General features: G+C 43.6%; 2 protein-coding genes across 2 annotated transcripts; one reads left to right on the forward strand and one right to left on the reverse strand.

Moving 5' to 3' along the window:
* Positions 1-32: 32 nt before the first annotated feature.
* Positions 33-8,718, forward strand: GATC (glutamyl-tRNA amidotransferase subunit C). Its single transcript, XM_054594322.1, has 4 exons — positions 33-129; positions 243-415; positions 5,709-5,812; positions 7,385-8,718. Exons 1-4 carry the CDS (start codon positions 49-51, stop codon positions 7,435-7,437), a joined length of 411 nt encoding a protein of 136 aa, XP_054450297.1. The 5' UTR covers positions 33-48; the 3' UTR covers positions 7,438-8,718.
* Positions 8,719-8,858: 140 nt separating this feature from the next.
* SRSF9 (serine and arginine rich splicing factor 9) lies at positions 8,859-16,086 on the reverse strand. The gene is made up of 4 exons (XM_054594321.1): positions 15,791-16,086; positions 13,044-13,204; positions 11,355-11,527; positions 8,859-9,654 (listed from the first exon to the last, which is right to left on the reverse strand). The coding sequence occupies exons 1-4, from the start codon at positions 15,976-15,978 to the stop codon at positions 9,511-9,513; spliced, it is 666 nt and encodes a 221-aa protein (XP_054450296.1). The 5' UTR covers positions 15,979-16,086; the 3' UTR covers positions 8,859-9,510.
* Positions 16,087-16,228: the final 142 nt, after the last annotated feature.

The raw sequence follows: 16,228 nt of genomic DNA on the forward strand, positions 1-16,228 counted from the left end.
GTCGCTCGGCTGACGTAGATCACGGTACGGAGGCCGAGTAGGGCAGAAATGTGGGCGCGGGCTGCGCGGCTGGTCCTTCGGTCCCGGGTGAGCGGACGCCGGGGTTTCACTTCCAAGGCAGATCCTCAGGTAAAGGCCAGGAGGTAGGGGGTGTCTGCGCGGGTGGTGAAGCGGCTAGGGAGGTCGAGCAGGCCCCAACCCACTCGTGACTCACACCCTCTTTCATCCGCCTCCTTCCCCAGGGAAGTGGGCGAATCACCGCCGAGGTGATCGAGCACCTGGAGCGTCTAGCGCTCGTGGACTTCGGCAGCCAAGAGGCCGTGGCACGGCTGGAGACAGCCATCTCCTTTGCCGACCGGCTCCGCGCCGTGAACACGGACGGGGTGGAGCCCATGGAATCAGTTCTGGAGGACAGGTAAGGTCGTGGCTGCGGCCCCAGAGCCTTGCCCGTGGCGCCTTGGCGGCCACTTAAGGTGGCGATTAGTGTCTCATTTCACAGAAGGAGAAAGAGCTTTAGGCGAGGTGCAGGAACTTGCCCACGATCACCCCCTGGGTAAGTGGTTTCACTCTCGTCCCTGTTCATTATGTGTTCTATAGCTCTCGTTTAAATTCCTCAAGGCCTCCCAGTGCAACGAGGAACAAAATCCTAACTGCTTATCATCCTCGAGGCTCTGCTTCCCAGAACCCCTGCCTCCGACTCGAACAAACTGCTTTTATCAGTCTGGCCACATCGGCTTCATAACTGTCTCTCCAACATCCCATGTTAGTTCCTTCTCTAGGATCCTTGCACATGCTATTCCTTTTTTCTTGGACAAACACCTGTGTCCTCTGAAGGGCCTTTTCTGACCACTGCAAATCCCCAATTCCCCTTCCTTAGCCTGTTGGGTTTTTTCCAGATATTTTTCTTGGCTTATTTTTGCTGATTTGTATGTCTCTTTTTATTAGGATGAGTTCAGGTATGATTCGCTTGCTGTTGGATTCCTGTCTCAACTTTTTATTTTTCAAAATTTTAAATGTACATATTTTCTGATCTAGTGGTTCCTTATGGAAATATCTGTGAAAGTGTATCAAGATGTGTGTACAAAGTGTCCAGAATATGTAAATCTGTTCATAGTAAAAAACCGAAAACCCAGAAACAATTTAAGTGTCCTTCGTGGCTAAATACACTATCATATAATACAATAGACTATTCAGCAGTTGTTAAAAATAATGAAACAAATACCTATATTTGCTGATATGGAGAGGTCATTAAGATATATTCAATAAAAAAGGCAAAGTTCAGAACATTGTGTACAGTATTATTGGCGCTTTATGTGTAATCTGTTGTACATATTCTGGTGTATGCATTAAGTTTTCTTTTGTTTCCTGAAAAGGCATGCAAGAAACGGTTAACAGCGATTAGTTTCAAAGAAAGTGGGAATGCAGAGGGAAGTTTTAACTTTTCATTTTATACCAAGGGCCAAAACACACATGCCCAAGGGGGCAGAAGAATAACGCAAGTAGTGAAATGTAGTGTAATGCAATATGGAGCAGGGGGCTCTTTGACAAACTAGCTTGACTACTAAAGGGCACAGCCTCTACCCACCTCTACCAATTAATTGTTGCCTAATATTAATACATTTTCCTTTTAAATAAAATGCTCTTTTCTGAAAAGCAGACTTGTTTGCTATCTGGCACTGTAGATTTTTAGTTAGAATAGATATGTTGCTCATAAAAATAGGGGTAATCTGCAACTGTCCTAGACTTTGCCTGATGGAATTAAAAAAAAATAAACGAGTACAGGTGGGGACAAATTGCTCAGTGCCATTAATCAGCACCAATATGGAAAGCTAGACCTATCTGTAACCATAACTTTTATGTGAACTGTTTGCTAGCTTCCTGTTCTGAACTCATCTTCAATTCCTTCAAAGCTTTTCTCTATTTTGTATTTTGATGCTCAGGTCTAGAGTTTAACTAATCTGCCCGAAGTTACACAGCATTGCAGAACAGAAATCTGGTGTCATTCTCCTACCCAAATACTTCTCAGGTGGGCTTAGCTTAAAAACAAAAGCTTCACCTCAGCAGGCAGGGCTTCATTTAACCTAGGTCCTGGCCACCTCTTCTAGACAGTGCTGTCGCTTTCAATTTCTCTACCTCCTCATTCTTTTCTTCTTCTTTAAGGTCCTTGTCTTTACTCGTCCCCCCAACTCCTCTTTTTTGCCTTCTTTCTTCAGATCTCAAACTGCCACCTCCTCAGCACCTGTGGCTCTCTCATGATTTTCAATAATGCTGGAATTTTACGCGTATTTCGTATATCTATTTGAGTGATACTGCATTCTCTGCCTTTCCACTCTCATTCATCCACCTTCCAGGGACCACATTTGTTATTATTCATCATGCTCTCAGTACCTAGCGCTGAGCAGAAACACTCAGTAAATGTTTGTTGACTCTTCCTTACTAACATCTTTGGCAAAGTAGGGAATGGAGAGTTAGAATTTCCCAAGTCATCTAGAGGGTAACTAAAGAAATGGAACTATTATTACTCGGAAGAGAGTTTGTGGAAAAGATTAAGAGGATTTGGATCTGATAGCTGGAATAGTGACTTGGTATTCAGTGATCTGCAGTCTTGCCATAAATTTAGAAACCAGTTTGGCTTAATGTTTCCATTTTAGAGCTTTGACATTGGTAGGACTTTCATGTTTTGAACATGCTGGCTATCATTTGGTTTGAACTAAAAAGCATTAGCCTGTTTATGTATCAGGCACTAATATTATATGCATCAACTCAGTTATCACATACAACCCTGGAAGGGAAATACTAGTATCTCTTTTACAGATGAAGAAGCTGAGGGTCACAAAGGTTATGTAACATGTCTCAAAGTTTCACAGGGAGTAAGAGATTTCAAGGTTTGGAACCCAGAGCCTTACCACTTTAAATATGACATCTAAAGTCAACCCCTGGAAACCTCATCCTCTCATCTCAAATCCAGAGACTGACTCAGGTGATGTCTCTGATTGCAGTCAAATATTTTAATGCTAGGGTGTCCCTCACAACCTTACTTGAACCAAAAACTTTTAAGTCAAAATGATTAGCATGAGACTAGAAAAGGTTAGGCAGGAAGAGAGGCAGCTTGTAGGTGATGGAAATAAGGTGGTGTCCAGAGAGATGACTCCTGGCAGCCCGATACCAGGGAAGGGCAGAAACTACAACAGCACAGTTGTCCTACTGTCAGTCCAAGGGCCAGCATGCCACCTTTCTTCCCCTCATGCTGCTGTACTGATTTATATTAAATTAAATGCTTTTTATTGTATTTGCATTCCCCACAGTTACTAGTTTAAATATCTATGAGCTTTTGAGGGCAGGGATTTCTAGTTCACAGGTGAAACCTCTGTCAGGACTCATCTGAACCAGAACACAGAAAGGTCCAAGTGACTCCTCTCAATTCTCTCAGGGATAGTTCCTAAGTAATAATAGACCAGATTTATAGTTGACTGTAAAAATGGGTGTCTTACCCCTGGGCTAAATTCTCTTGTAGAACTTGGACTGAGAAAGGCAAGGTGAGGTAGGCATTTAGTCCATCAGTGATTCACAGACACCTAAAAGAGTTTATCAGTTCCTGTTTGGTGTTTTATGCAGGACTCCGAGGTCAAGCACAGTTAAGCGACTTGCCAAGTGAGGGGTCTGCGTGGTGTGCCACTCTCACAGAGACCCTGGGTTCAGTAGCCTGTGATGAAGAAAACAGGGATGTGTGCGTTTATTCTAGAAACGGCTTCATCATAAATAAAAATTAGGTGGAAATGTGTGATTATTTCAAGGGGTGAATTTTGTTTTTCTGGAAATGTCACACAGGAATCCTGATTACCAAATGAGTAAATAAATCAGGTGCTATTACATCAGCTGTTGGGAAGCAGTTATCTTTTAACCTGTTGGTGGTAGTCGTCTTCATTGAAATCTCCACAGCCAAGAAAAACTAGCATCCTTCCAGTCTGTAGGGACTAGGCAGGTTAAGCATGATTATGGCAGTTAAGTGCCAGTTACACTCTGAATGAGTAGTTGGAACTTGGGTTGTGCTGACTCTAAAATGGAGCAGGTGCTATGCAGCGCCCACCTCTTACTGACGCGATCGTCTTTTTCTTTAACATTATTTAAATCTTCCCAGCAACTCTATGAAGCACTCTACAAATAAGGAAACTGACGCAAGGAGAGGGAAAGTAATCTGCACACAGCCCTGGCCAGGTAGCTCACTTGTCTTGATACGCCAAGGTTGCAGGTTTGATTCCCCAGTCAGGGCACGTACAAGAATCAGTGTTCCTCTGTTTCTATCTCCCTCCCTCCCTCTAAAGTCAATTTAAAAAAATTTTTTAAAGTAATTTGCACACATGTCCCCTGAAGGTGGCTGTGGCAAAAATACTCATCACTGGGGTTTGAATTTGGCTGTGGTTCAGGAGCCCAAGCTCTTATCCATTTTGTTACACTGCCCAACAGAAATACAAACTCCAGAAAGTCCAATGGTTACCTTTATGGATGATATTTATTTTTGTTCTCCAAGTTTTTTTTAAACAAACACATAAGCCTTGTATGACTAACAATAAAAGAAAGAAAAAAACCAAAACGCTAGTGCAACCTTCACTTTTTTGTCAAGAAACCTAAGGTCTGGAAAGCACACGGTTGTTCAAGACCAGTTAAGACAGTGCCAGATCTTGGAATGGACTCCAGCTGTCCCCTCTTCATATTTAACTGTGTTTAGCTTTAGGTGGGGTGCCACACAAAAACCCCCCACCCTGTTCCTTTCTTACAACTTAGCTGTCTTCGCAGCCTCTGCCCAGGTGTTCATGTCACAGCCTCCCCGTCTTTGTCCCATTAGGTTTAGCCCTAGGTCTGTGTTGGCTCAAAGCAGAAATAGTTTGGCTGCTCCCCTCTCAGTGACTGAACAGGCTGCTTACTTTTCAGCCCAAATTGTCTGCAAGCAGGCTCAGGCCTCCTGTCATGCACTCTTAACCCTTGAGACAGTAGTGAAGCCTCACAGGTGTGTTCAGCTCCTGTTTGGTTTCACTAGTTTGCCATCTGGATACTTTAATGAAGCCATTAGGCCAGAAGAGTGGGAGATTCCTGAACTGTTTGTGGTATATTTTGCAAGGAAGGGACTTTTATCTCCACAAAGATGGCTGCAGTGAAAAAAGCACTTAAGAGTACGAGAACTTGGTGTAGATCAGTTTTATTGCCGAGGGGCCAGTACCCTTAAGTCACGTATAGCCACTCTTGAGCAAGTTACCTGCCAGCAAGTCCATTTCCCATCCTCCCAACCTAGCTACTTTTTGCCCATTCTTTAGCAGTGACATTGCTTATTCTGGGTACTTTTCTTTACCAAGGTTGTCAGTTGTCCCTCTACTCCCTTGGCAAGCTGTGCTTACCTTTTAGATTTAACACATTGTTTTTAAATTGCCTTCAATCACCTATTTCCACCAAAAGCAACTTACCCTTAGTAATTATCCAAAAATTCTTAAACATATCAATCCTGAGGAATAATAGCCACTTACCGCACAGGGTTATTGGGAGACTTACAGACTATAATTTGATCTAATGTTGACCACAGATCCTCCTCCACCTTTGAGCACTAACCAGAACTCAAGAATATGCTGCTCCCTTGCTCTCCCACTCTTGACCCTCTCCACCCATGCCTTAGAAGTCCTGTCCTCCAATAAGGTAACCTTAAGCTTCTGGTTTTGTAGGTGTCTTTACTTGAGATACGACAATGTGGTAGAAGGCAACTGTGCTGAAGAACTACTACAAAACTCCCGTCGAGTCATGGAGGAGTATTTTGTGGCCCCCCCAGGTACGTTTTTCCTAAAGTGGTTTAACAAAATTTTTCCACAGTAAACTAAGAACATAGCAGGGATTGTGGGGCCCAAATGTGTTATGTGAAAGCACTCTGAAAAGTGTAAATTGGGAATTAGATGAAGGTAGTCAAAAGGTGCAAATTTCAAGTTACAAGGTGTGTCCTGGGGATGTAATGTACATGACTAGAGTTAACAATACTGTATTGTATATTTGAAAGCTGCTGAGAGATCTTAAAAGTTCTCATAAGAAAAAAAATGTTCTGTGAGGTAATGGGTATTAAAAAATCTTATTGTGGTAATTGGCAATATATACATATATGAGATCATTATGTTGTACACTTTAAATTTATACAATGTTATATGTCGGCTGTATTTCAGCAAATCTGAAAATACACATTTATTAACAATTTTAAAAAGTATAAAGTGCATATTGGTGGGGCAGTAGAGTCTAAGGGTCATGCTTATCTCTAGGGGCCAGTGGGTAACAAGAAAGAGCAAACAGAACTGGGGCAGAGAGGTGTGTACAGCAGCAAATCTGGAGGTCAGTCTCTTAGGGACAATTGGCATTCGCCACTTCTCACTCAGTGTGTGCCAGGCAGGAATGTGAGCCCATTTTTCCCGAGAACGTGGACATTTGGCATATTGTGTGGCACTTCCCAAATTTTAAGTACTGGCAACTAATTCAAAATTTAAAAAAATAAGACCATGCAAATAAAACATACCTGCAAGCCAGATGCATCCTGTGGGCCATCAGTTTGCAACTTTAAACCTCACTGCAACTATTTTAAATGAATGCTCTAAAACAATTCTAAGCCAAAAATAAAATCCAGAACCTTGGGTGGGTTAAATTGCTCTTATCTCCTCTATAGGTAAGTGGGTCCTTGGAGCTTCTGCCAACCTCTAGATATTTGGGGATGGGACTAGCCTAAGCACTCAGGTAGATGGCTTTCCAAGTGCCAACTTCAAGTTCAGGAGATCCACTCAGAGGACCTTTTTGAACAACCTCCAGAGACAGATGTCAGCCCTCCAGCTCAGGGGTTACCTCTTTGATCAAGGCCAACCAGATAAAGGAAAGCTCTAGTTGAAGCAAGGATGGGAAGGAAAGCTAAAAAAACTTGTGAACTCTACTCTTAACCATGCCTCTGATTCACTAAACCACGTCACCTAACTGTGCAGAGAAATGATTTTATAATCTATCTCAGAGCCAGATGGTTGTCACTGTTTCAACAGATATATCCATTGATCAGATGCTATTTCTAAATGGAACCTTGTGTCAAGTTTTGCTGCTTAGGACAAAGTGAGTTCACAATCATAGTCTTCCTTCTACTCCTGTATGCATATAAATAGCTAATTAACCCACTTCCACTCCTTTCTGAAAAGCACATTAATTAGGTTTCACTTACAACTGTGATTCTTTCAGATACTCATAGTGAGAAAAACAGGATGGTAGCTACACTTATTTCCTTTGCTTATTTTCCATGACAAACCAAGTGATAAGTTAGCTCAGTAGAGCCAGCAGGGCACCACACTCAGCTATAACATTCTTTTTCGTTATTATTTTCAAACAGGTAACATCCCTTTGCCAAAGCTGGATGAACAAGAGCCCTTCTCACAGAGCTGAGTAGCTATTCCAGGAAGGGGTATCCTGTGAACACATGGAAGCATCATAGTATTGTTATTATGAACACTAAAGTTCCCACTTCCTTCAGTAACCTGAAAAAAATTGATGGTTAAGTATTTTTTTTTAAGTAACCAACTCTTCTGAAAACAGACCTGGGAAAGATTTAGCCAAAACAAGGCAATGAGTTCCTGACACTATTGGAAGTAAAAGGTACTGTCAATTTCCAAGGAAATATTCAGTTTGGAAGATATCACTTGCCTTTATGTCCTCCCACAAAGACTGTCTACCCAACTTCACTTAAATGAATTTTTCTATTTATGTAACTTTTAGACATTGCATCTGATCACACCATGTGACAACCTGAGCTGTCCTTTTTAGTTGCTATTTCCATAGACCTGAGCAATATTTTTTCTTTACTTAACATACCTGAATTTGTTCCTGGGTACCCACTTTGTTTCGAACAGAGGGCTAACTTTTTGCTAAGGTCTGAAGAGTGTTCAAAGTAGACTATAACTTTGGTACTCCTGGACCTAGAACCATCTACCACCCCACAAAGTGATTATAGGCAAAAGGTGTAGCCACACCTACAGTTTCTTTCTGAAGAGAATTTATAAAAATACTTCTGGAATAGCTAACAATACTTATTGTATATTAAAAACATGCTAAGAGTGTAGATCTTATGTTAAATGTTCTTACCACATATGGGATAGGTATGTTTATGGCCTTGATGGTGGTAGTTTCATGGATGTACACTTAATCCCAAACTCATTAAGTTGTATATATTAAACACAGTTTACATGTTGATCATAGTCCAATAAAGTGTTTTTTTGGTTTGTTTAGTTTTTTAAATATAGCCCTAAGCCTGGGACAAAGTAGACCCCGACCCCCATGATCACTGAATTGAACAGAACCCAAGATGATGCGGGCCAGGAGGGAGGCTGTATTTCAGGTGTTTGTTTTTGTTTTGATTTGTTTTTAAGCTCACATAGCTCACAGAGAATGAACTGGTGGTTGCGGGGAGAGGCGGCAGTTTGGGGACTGGGTAAAAAGGTGATGGCATTAAGAAGTATTAATTGGTAGTTACAAAATAGGGGATGTAAAAGTACAGGATAGGGAATCTAGTCAATAATATAATAACTATGTATGGTGCCAGGTGCATACTGGAAATATCAGGGGAACACTTTGTAGAAAGTATATGATTATTTAACCACTATGCTCTACACCCAAAACCAATACAAAATAATACTGGAAGTAAACTCTAATTGGGGAAAAAAAAAGAAAGAAAGAAAGAAAACCCATGTAGCAAGGATAAATGAGACAGATTTAGAAAAGTGATAAAACCAAACCTTACAAATCTTTTCTTTCCTAACCAAACTGCCGAAGTTGACTTAGGCTAAGAATTTCCCAATGATCTTTATGCTACTGCCCATTTATAAAAGTCTGTTTTTATTCTTCCCATTCCCTGCCCTATTGGCAATGCTCACTTTTTTTTTTTTTTTAAAAGCAGCTTAATTTACAAGCTTGGTCTTGAGCTGTAAAAGAGTCCTGAACCTGAGTTCTCGAACGACCCTAAGAGTAACGAACTTTATCTGCAAATAAAGTTATCCACTCTTGCTCCTTACCGACTGGGTGTAAGGTGTCACTACAATTCAGTGATGTGTATTTTTTTAATCAGTGTGCCTGTTTGGTGAATCTATGAACTTAATCAAGGACAACCACACATGTCAATTACTAAACGTTTAAAATATATTTCTAAACAGAATGGGCCCACTCAGTCACAGTAACTGCTGATCTCATAGCAGAGCAACCCACAAAGACACAGCATTGATTTTTTTCTCCCCATAATCAGGGGTGAAAAATATACAAGTTGTTTCTGAACCAAAACCACAATTTCTGCAGCTGAAAATGTTTCACTGCTAATATGGCCCTGGTAGAAATTATGTAGTTTTTTTTCCTTAAAAAAAAATTAAAAAAATTTCCTAAGACGCTAAATCATCAATCTGGAATGTAAATTCTGAGCATAAAGCAGCTCAGTTTGCCTAAAAAATAAAGAAAAAGTTCCCATCACCTGTTTCAGTAGGGCCTGAAAGGAGAGAAGTAGTGTGGGGAACCCCTGCTTTGGTATGGAGAGTCACGGCCTCTTGACCCAGACCGAGACCGTGAATAGCCATAGCTGGTGCTTCTCTCTGGATAAACTCGGATGTAGGAAGTTTCACCCTGAAATTCAAACAAAAAGGGGAAAATTAAGACCCAGAAGAATAAAGCACACCAACACGTAGGATAGCTGTTTAACAATAATAGTTACGTACTGAGCACTAACTATTTGCCTGGCACGATGTTATCTCGTCAAGCCCTCACAATTCTAAGAGGTAGGTATTCTTACTAGTCCATTGCAAGAATGCTATCAGCTCTGAATGGTGTGGCTCGGTTGGGCACCATTCCACAAAGCGAAAGGCTGCCAGTTAAATTCAATCAGGGCACATGCCTAGGCTGTGGGTTCAGCCTCTGGTCAGGGCATGTGCAAAAGGCAACCGATGTTTTACCATATCTGAATTATTGCCACTAACCCCTAGAATCTAAGGACTGGAAAGGATCTCTGAGATCGATCTCTCTCTCTCTCTCTCTCTCTCTCACACACACACACACACACACACACAGGCAAAAGCAGGTTTACAGTTGTTCGTATGGAAAATACGGTAACACAAGAATACATCTGTGTTTTACATACAACTCTAAACCTATGTTTGCCCCACCCTTTATAGTTTACCCCCCTGCCTCCTCTTACGCATCTTTCAATGGGCACCTATGGAAGGAGTTAACCTATACTCAGCATCTCCCAGGTGTCAGAACCTGGGCTAAATGCTCTGGTTATTTTCATGATTTATTTTCCTGGCAAGTCTTATAAGACAGTGCTCTTATGGTGACTATTTTGCACGTGGAAGAACCAAGGTTGACAGTTCAGCTAAGCAGCAGGAGTCATGTTTAGGCTGGCCTTTATCCAGGCCCTTTGCCTTCAGCCAGCATTTTCAGATCTAAAGATGCTAAAATGAAATAAGCCAGATGCTTTCCCCCCAGGTGATGTCAGTAATTGGATCTACTCTGAAGCTCTACTTTGCAGTGCATCTGACCAGGTGCTGTTTTGTTTCTGCTCCAAATTCAAGTCCCAGGGGTTACTCTGGGCAAAAGCCTTGTTAAGCCATACAGCCTCCAAGCCATAAAATAGGGAATATATGAATCCTTAGAAAAAGAAATGGGCCTAAATATTTGTGTCCCAAGACGCCCCTAAACCACATACAAAGTCAGGACAAGACAACCAGGAAAACAACAATGTCCAGCTGGTAGCCTAGTATCTAGTGGTATCAAAGGGACAGTCAGAATCAGACTGAGATATCCAAAGGAGCAGCTGCCTTCTTGAAAGGAAGGGCACTGATAACTAAGTCCCAGGGACGAGGTGATTAACCTCAAGAAAATAACAAGGTGGCACAGGTTGCAAAAAGGATCCTGCACTACTGGTGAAGGGACAACTCAGCCCCAACAGCAGTACCTAGAGGCTGAGGTGATGAGGTTGGCTTGCAGAGCCCATGCTAGACCAAGAGGAGGGACAGCCATAATATTTAGGTTCACTGAGAGACACTGCCAGTTACAAAAGGGATGCTATCACAATAGCTCACCACAATATGACAGACTGCACCAGTATTCTCTCCAGGTTAAAAATACTATGGCTGCAGACTTCTCTCTACTAGGACCCTGCAGGTCTTAATCATGTTGAATTCCTTGGTTGTGTCCACTTAAGATAAATCTTCAATGGTATTATAAGGTCATCAAATGGCAAAGGCATGGCCTGTTGCTACTTCTGCTAGGTCAGCTTCAGGTGCAGTGGACTGGTACAAGCTCCCCCACAGAAGGTGGGGACCCACCTCATGAGAACGGAATTTGGTGTCATCCAGTTTACGCAGGGCATATTCCATGTCTTCTTTTCTGAGATACTCAACCATCCCCATTCCATCCTTCTGTACATCTGCATAACAGACGTCCCCAGCTTCTCGCATGTGATCCTTCAGGTCCTGCCAGCTTCCTGAGGGAGGAAGTCCTGGGCATGGGGAACATAAGAGAAGAGGCCACATCCTTCAGCCATGTTAACTGCCCTGTTTAGAGCCAGCAATACCTGGGGTCCCTTCTCCATCAATCACTACTTTAAAATCCTGAGGGCCCCCAAATCACGAATCTTGACAAGGAACACGAAACTAGAGAAGAGCACTGAAGTATGTGTAGTAAACCACCTTAAGAAAACTGGTCCTAAGCCAATCTTCCAGAACAAGCCTTTCCAACACAGCAAGTCCATCTCATTACATGTTTAGCATCTCTTAAGAATTCACAGCCTCTCTTTCTTTGTCCTTCATAATACATACCTAACTCTCCAGACTTTGGGTTCTTTTTACCACATGAAATTTATCAGTACCACTGATTTCTTGCCTAGATTCCCAAAACATGGGAATTTGAAGCCATCCAATGAAATAACCAAAGTGTAGCAGAAGGTAACAACACAATAAAAATCTAAAGTTTGTTAGCTTTTTTGTAGGCTTGATTAACTGACAAACTAGACAATGTACCTCTTGAAAGATCACCATTATTTTCCAATACAGTGGGCGAAAAGGTAAGACTCAGATGCTAAAACTAATCAGGAGTAATACAATTCTACCTGATGTCATGAAAGGGAAATGTGCTCCTGCTCTCAAAGGCTGTGTTTACCGTTCACAGCTCAGGACTGCAGCCATTTCCTAATAGTTTTCTAAGCAGGATTTCAGAGCAGCATGGAGAGAGGAAAAAATATATATGACACCCTGAAGGAGTGACTAGAGTTCTGGAGTTAAAAAAATTACAAAAGGACACAAAGATAAGCAGATCTTGGCAGTATCACTCTGAAGCATCAATGGGAGTCCGCTGTGACTGTGATATATCTAAGTAGGTGCCAGGCTCCTTAAGACATTTCTCTCTACCAGGACCCTAAAACACCCCTGGACGTACAAAAGCCCCTGGGGCTTTACCAGTATGTTAATATTTCAGAAGATGCATAAACCTCAGGGCTTATCATTTCATCACTGATCAACACTAGACATTTGGTTCTATACTTTGTAATACCATCCCTAGGCTGCCAACTTGTTTTTTTTTTCCTTTTTTTACATGCCCAAAAGCACAAAAGCTGGCCTTTTTCAGGATCCAAGGTTGGTTAAGTTGTTTAAATCTAGCTCCTAGAATGTCTTTTCTGTCAAGTCCAATACCATGGAACATTCCAAAAGAAAACATCTTTAGAATTCCAGCTCAGGGATTTTGCCATTGTTTTCATTTTCAACACTAGAAAACTCCTTTATAAGAAACAAGTTTGTTACAACAAGGTTGCACTACCTACCAGTGCAATTTCATTTGCAAGATGCCTGCCTCATTGGCAAGACAGGGCAGAGCTTTAGACTGTCAGTGTGCACAGGCTATGGAAAAGAAAGCCCCATGTAAGCTATGCTTTGAAGAATAACAGCTAATATTTCTTGAAGGCCAGACTGTACTAAGTATTTTACATTCATCATCTCATTCGGTTTTTCAAAGGAACATACCTGAAACAAGAACTCGGAAATCAGATCTTCTTGTAGGAGGCCCATTCCTTCCACCACGGGGCCACCCACCACGACCCCCATAAGTCCTGGGGAACTCCACACGAAGTCGACACTGGCCATAATCGTAACCATTCCTTCCATAAATGGCATCCTCAGCATCTCTGCAAAGAAAAGTATGGCATCAGGTCTGCTCAGGAGGCTGAATGACTTCCCAGTGAAGGGCATGAGTAACCAGTATCAAAGGAAAACCTAGACTGAGAAAAATAAACAGAACCTTGATGCAATACTGCTCTGGTCTGAAGACCTTACATGATATTGTAATTAAACTTTACAGCTGTCACATACAGAGTTTTCTAGGTATGAAATGATAATGAGTTAACAGATTACTTATAGGAGGGCTAATTCAGAAACAAAAAGGAATAAATTAACAGATGACTGGTTTTACAAAAAACAAACAAACAAACAAACAGTGCTTCTCTAACTTTGGTGGACAGTTTCTCAAAATGCATACCACACATCAGTCCTTTAATATTCTTCGAGAAGGCCTAAGTACCATCATGTCTCTAGAAAGAAAAACTCATGTAAGGAGGCTCAAAACACAAATGCAACTTATTTTGTGGGACTATAAAACTCTCTCAAGAATGTTTTCAGCATGATTTGGAGAAGTTGTCAAAACCACTATCTGGGTAAAATTTCACCAAAAAAAGATAAAATTTCTTTTAGTCTTTCCTAGGGCTCTAGGAGACATAAAAATGCCAGTTGATTCTCCAGTACTGGATGGGAGAAAGAATGAGTTGGATGGACAAGCAGAGCTGAAGATATTTTAATGAAAGCATCATTCAGTTGTCATAGGCACATTCATTTATCAAGATTTTAGTCACAGGATTGAAAGCAAGGAGGACCACATCCAGTGGAACCCTGGCTATATTTATAAGGCAGTGAGAGAGGCAGAGCTTTAAAGCAAACTTTGAATAAAAATTGACTTCAGTTCAAATCATTCTTCTGCTCTTCACTGGCAGCTGTCTCTGGATAAGTCAGTCAAGTTTTCCTCTCTCTCAGTGTAACTAATGTCATTCTCACAGGGTTACTATTAGGATTAAATAACATACTGTGTGTGCAGTGCTTCGCTTGAAACTTGGAATCTAGTGATATCAAATGATAGCTTTTCTATTATTAAAAAAAATGAGGGCCCTGGCTGGTGTGACTCAGTGGACTGAGCACCTGTGAACCGAAGGGTGGCCCTTTCAATTCCCAGTCAGGGCACCGCGGGTTGGAGGCCAGGTCCCCAGTTAGGAGCCTAAAAAAAGCAACCAATCGGTTTCTCTCACGTATCAGTGTTTCTCTCCCTCTCTTTCTCCCTCCCTTCCCCCGTTTATAAAAATATATAAATAAAATCTTAAAAAAAAAAGAAAAATGAGGTAGGAGATAACAATGTAAATAAGGTTGTCTGTTAAAAAGGCAGAATAAGGGGTTCAAATCCTACTTTCACTCCTGATCCCTTTTACCAACTCTAAGTCCTCAGTTTCCTCATCTGTAAACCGTGACTAACAATACCTACCCTCAAAGGCTGACAATGCTAAATAAGACGTAGCACGGTACGTCTTATTTATATATTTATGTAAGAGACACACAGGGACTGCTCAAAAGCCACACCGGAAGTGTTACTACAACAGAGGCGCAACCTTCTCCAGTGTAGATGAGAAAATGCCCAGTTCCATTTTTTTGAGGCAAATGGCAACCAACGCCTCAGGGTACTGCCGGCCTCCCCAGCCTCCAACGCTCCCTCGGCCCCGCAGCACCACACCAGGGAGAAAAGACAGCGAAGCCCGCAGGGCACTGGCTGGGTCAGCGTCCCGAGGCCCTGCCGGAAAACAGAGAATGGGCTCCAACTCACCCCGAGGCTGGGGAACCCGCACAGCGGGGTGGCTTCTAAGAACCACCAACCGCAGTTTTGAAAGTTCCTAAGTCTTTTCCGGGCCGGTCCGACAATGTTTGCAAAATTACAAAGACCCCTTTGGGCCGGTTTAGGGGCAGAGAACTTCCAAGTCCTTGTGTCGCTTAGCATTTAGCAGTGCCTCCCTCATTATAGGAGAGGAGTGAACTCAGAGGACTCCCCCCCAGCCTGTTTCAGGAGTTTTTCCAAATCCCCGACGCTTTTAGAAGAAAGAGGCCCTGGCCCTGTGGGGCGGGGCGCGCGCAGACCGAGATGTGTTCCACCACAGAGACCCCTTTTACAACGTCCAAAGGCATTACAGCCCCGCAGTCTGTGTCCCCCTAGATGTTGAGTTCCAGCGGGGCGGGGGGAGGGCGGCGGAGGGTGAGCGGGAGGGGACGCGACTGGAGACTCCCGCTCTTCACCGAGTCCTCTCCGGCTGGTTCAAGGGCCAAGGTCTCCGAGCCCTGGGCCGCTTCCCCCTCAGGGTGCCTCTCCAGCCGTGAGGAAGAGAATGATCCCTTGTACCATCCCTGAGGTCGGCTGAGGCGGGTTTGGGCCCTCCGAAGGCCGAGCTTTTGTTTTTTTAAGTAAACCAAAAATAACAACAATAATAATAATAGAGGAAGTGACGACGGCGCAAGGGACGGCCCGGAGCCTACAGTGAGAGGAGGCCACAGCCTCCACCCGGGGGCGCCGTGAGGGGTCTGCGCGGAGGGGGAGGGGAGGGGAGCGCCCGGAGGGGGAGGGGTAGCGGGAGGAGGGAAGGCGGCGGCTCAGGGCTGGCGGGAGGGTGGGTGGAGCGGGGCCTCACCGGGGGTCCTCGAAACGCACGAAGGCAAAGGGCACGAGGCCGTGCCGGTTCTTGAGCTCGATCTCGCGGATACGGCCGTACTTGTAGAACAGGTCCTCCAAGTCCTTCTCGCGCACGTCTGTAGGAAGGTTCCCCACGTAGATGCGCCCGTCGCCCTCGCCGCCGCGCTCGTCCGCCCAGCCCGACATCCGCACCGCCCGACGCCGCGGGCCCGCCGCAGCCCACGTCGCCGCCGCTGCCGCCGCTGCCGCCGCCTCCTCAGCCGGGGTTCCCCCGCAGCGTCCCCGCGGGCTCGCAGGCGCTCAGCCGCACAGCATTCTGGGAACGCGGAGCGGAAGCGAAAGGGTCGGAGGAGGCAGAAGGAATTCTCTTAAAGGGGACGCGGCCGCGAGGATTGCGCATGCGCGCGGGCCTTCGGTCCGTTTAGGTTCTAGCGGA

This window comes from Pteronotus mesoamericanus, unplaced genomic scaffold (genome assembly GCF_021234165.1).
Source record: "Pteronotus mesoamericanus isolate MK-2021 breed Mesoamerican mustached bat unplaced genomic scaffold, CSHL_Meso_final scaffold_507, whole genome shotgun sequence".
Taxonomy (NCBI): Eukaryota; Metazoa; Chordata; class Mammalia; order Chiroptera; family Mormoopidae; genus Pteronotus; species Pteronotus mesoamericanus.

What these genes read in the sequence shown, in the direction of transcription:
- GATC (XM_054594322.1), top strand. Translation starts at nt 49, where the DNA reads ATGTGGGCGCGGGCTGCGCGGCTGGTCCTTCGGTCCCGGGTGAGCGGA. An exon ending in GAATCAGTTCTGGAGGACAG is followed by an intron (nt 416 to 5,708) that starts GTAAGGTCGTGG and finishes CTGGTTTTGTAG; the next exon opens with GTGTCTTTACTTGAGATACG. An exon ending in GTATTTTGTGGCCCCCCCAG is followed by an intron (nt 5,813 to 7,384) that starts GTACGTTTTTCC and finishes ATTTTCAAACAG; the next exon opens with GTAACATCCCTTTGCCAAAG.
- SRSF9 (XM_054594321.1), bottom strand. Translation starts at nt 15,978, where the DNA reads ATGTCGGGCTGGGCGGACGAGCGCGGCGGCGAGGGCGACGGGCGCATC. An exon ending in TTTCCGAGTTCTTGTTTCAG is followed by an intron (nt 11,528 to 13,043) that starts GTATGTTCCTTT and finishes CCCCATGCCCAG; the next exon opens with GACTTCCTCCCTCAGGAAGC. An exon ending in CCAAATTCCGTTCTCATGAG is followed by an intron (nt 9,655 to 11,354) that starts GTGGGTCCCCAC and finishes TTTGAATTTCAG; the next exon opens with GGTGAAACTTCCTACATCCG.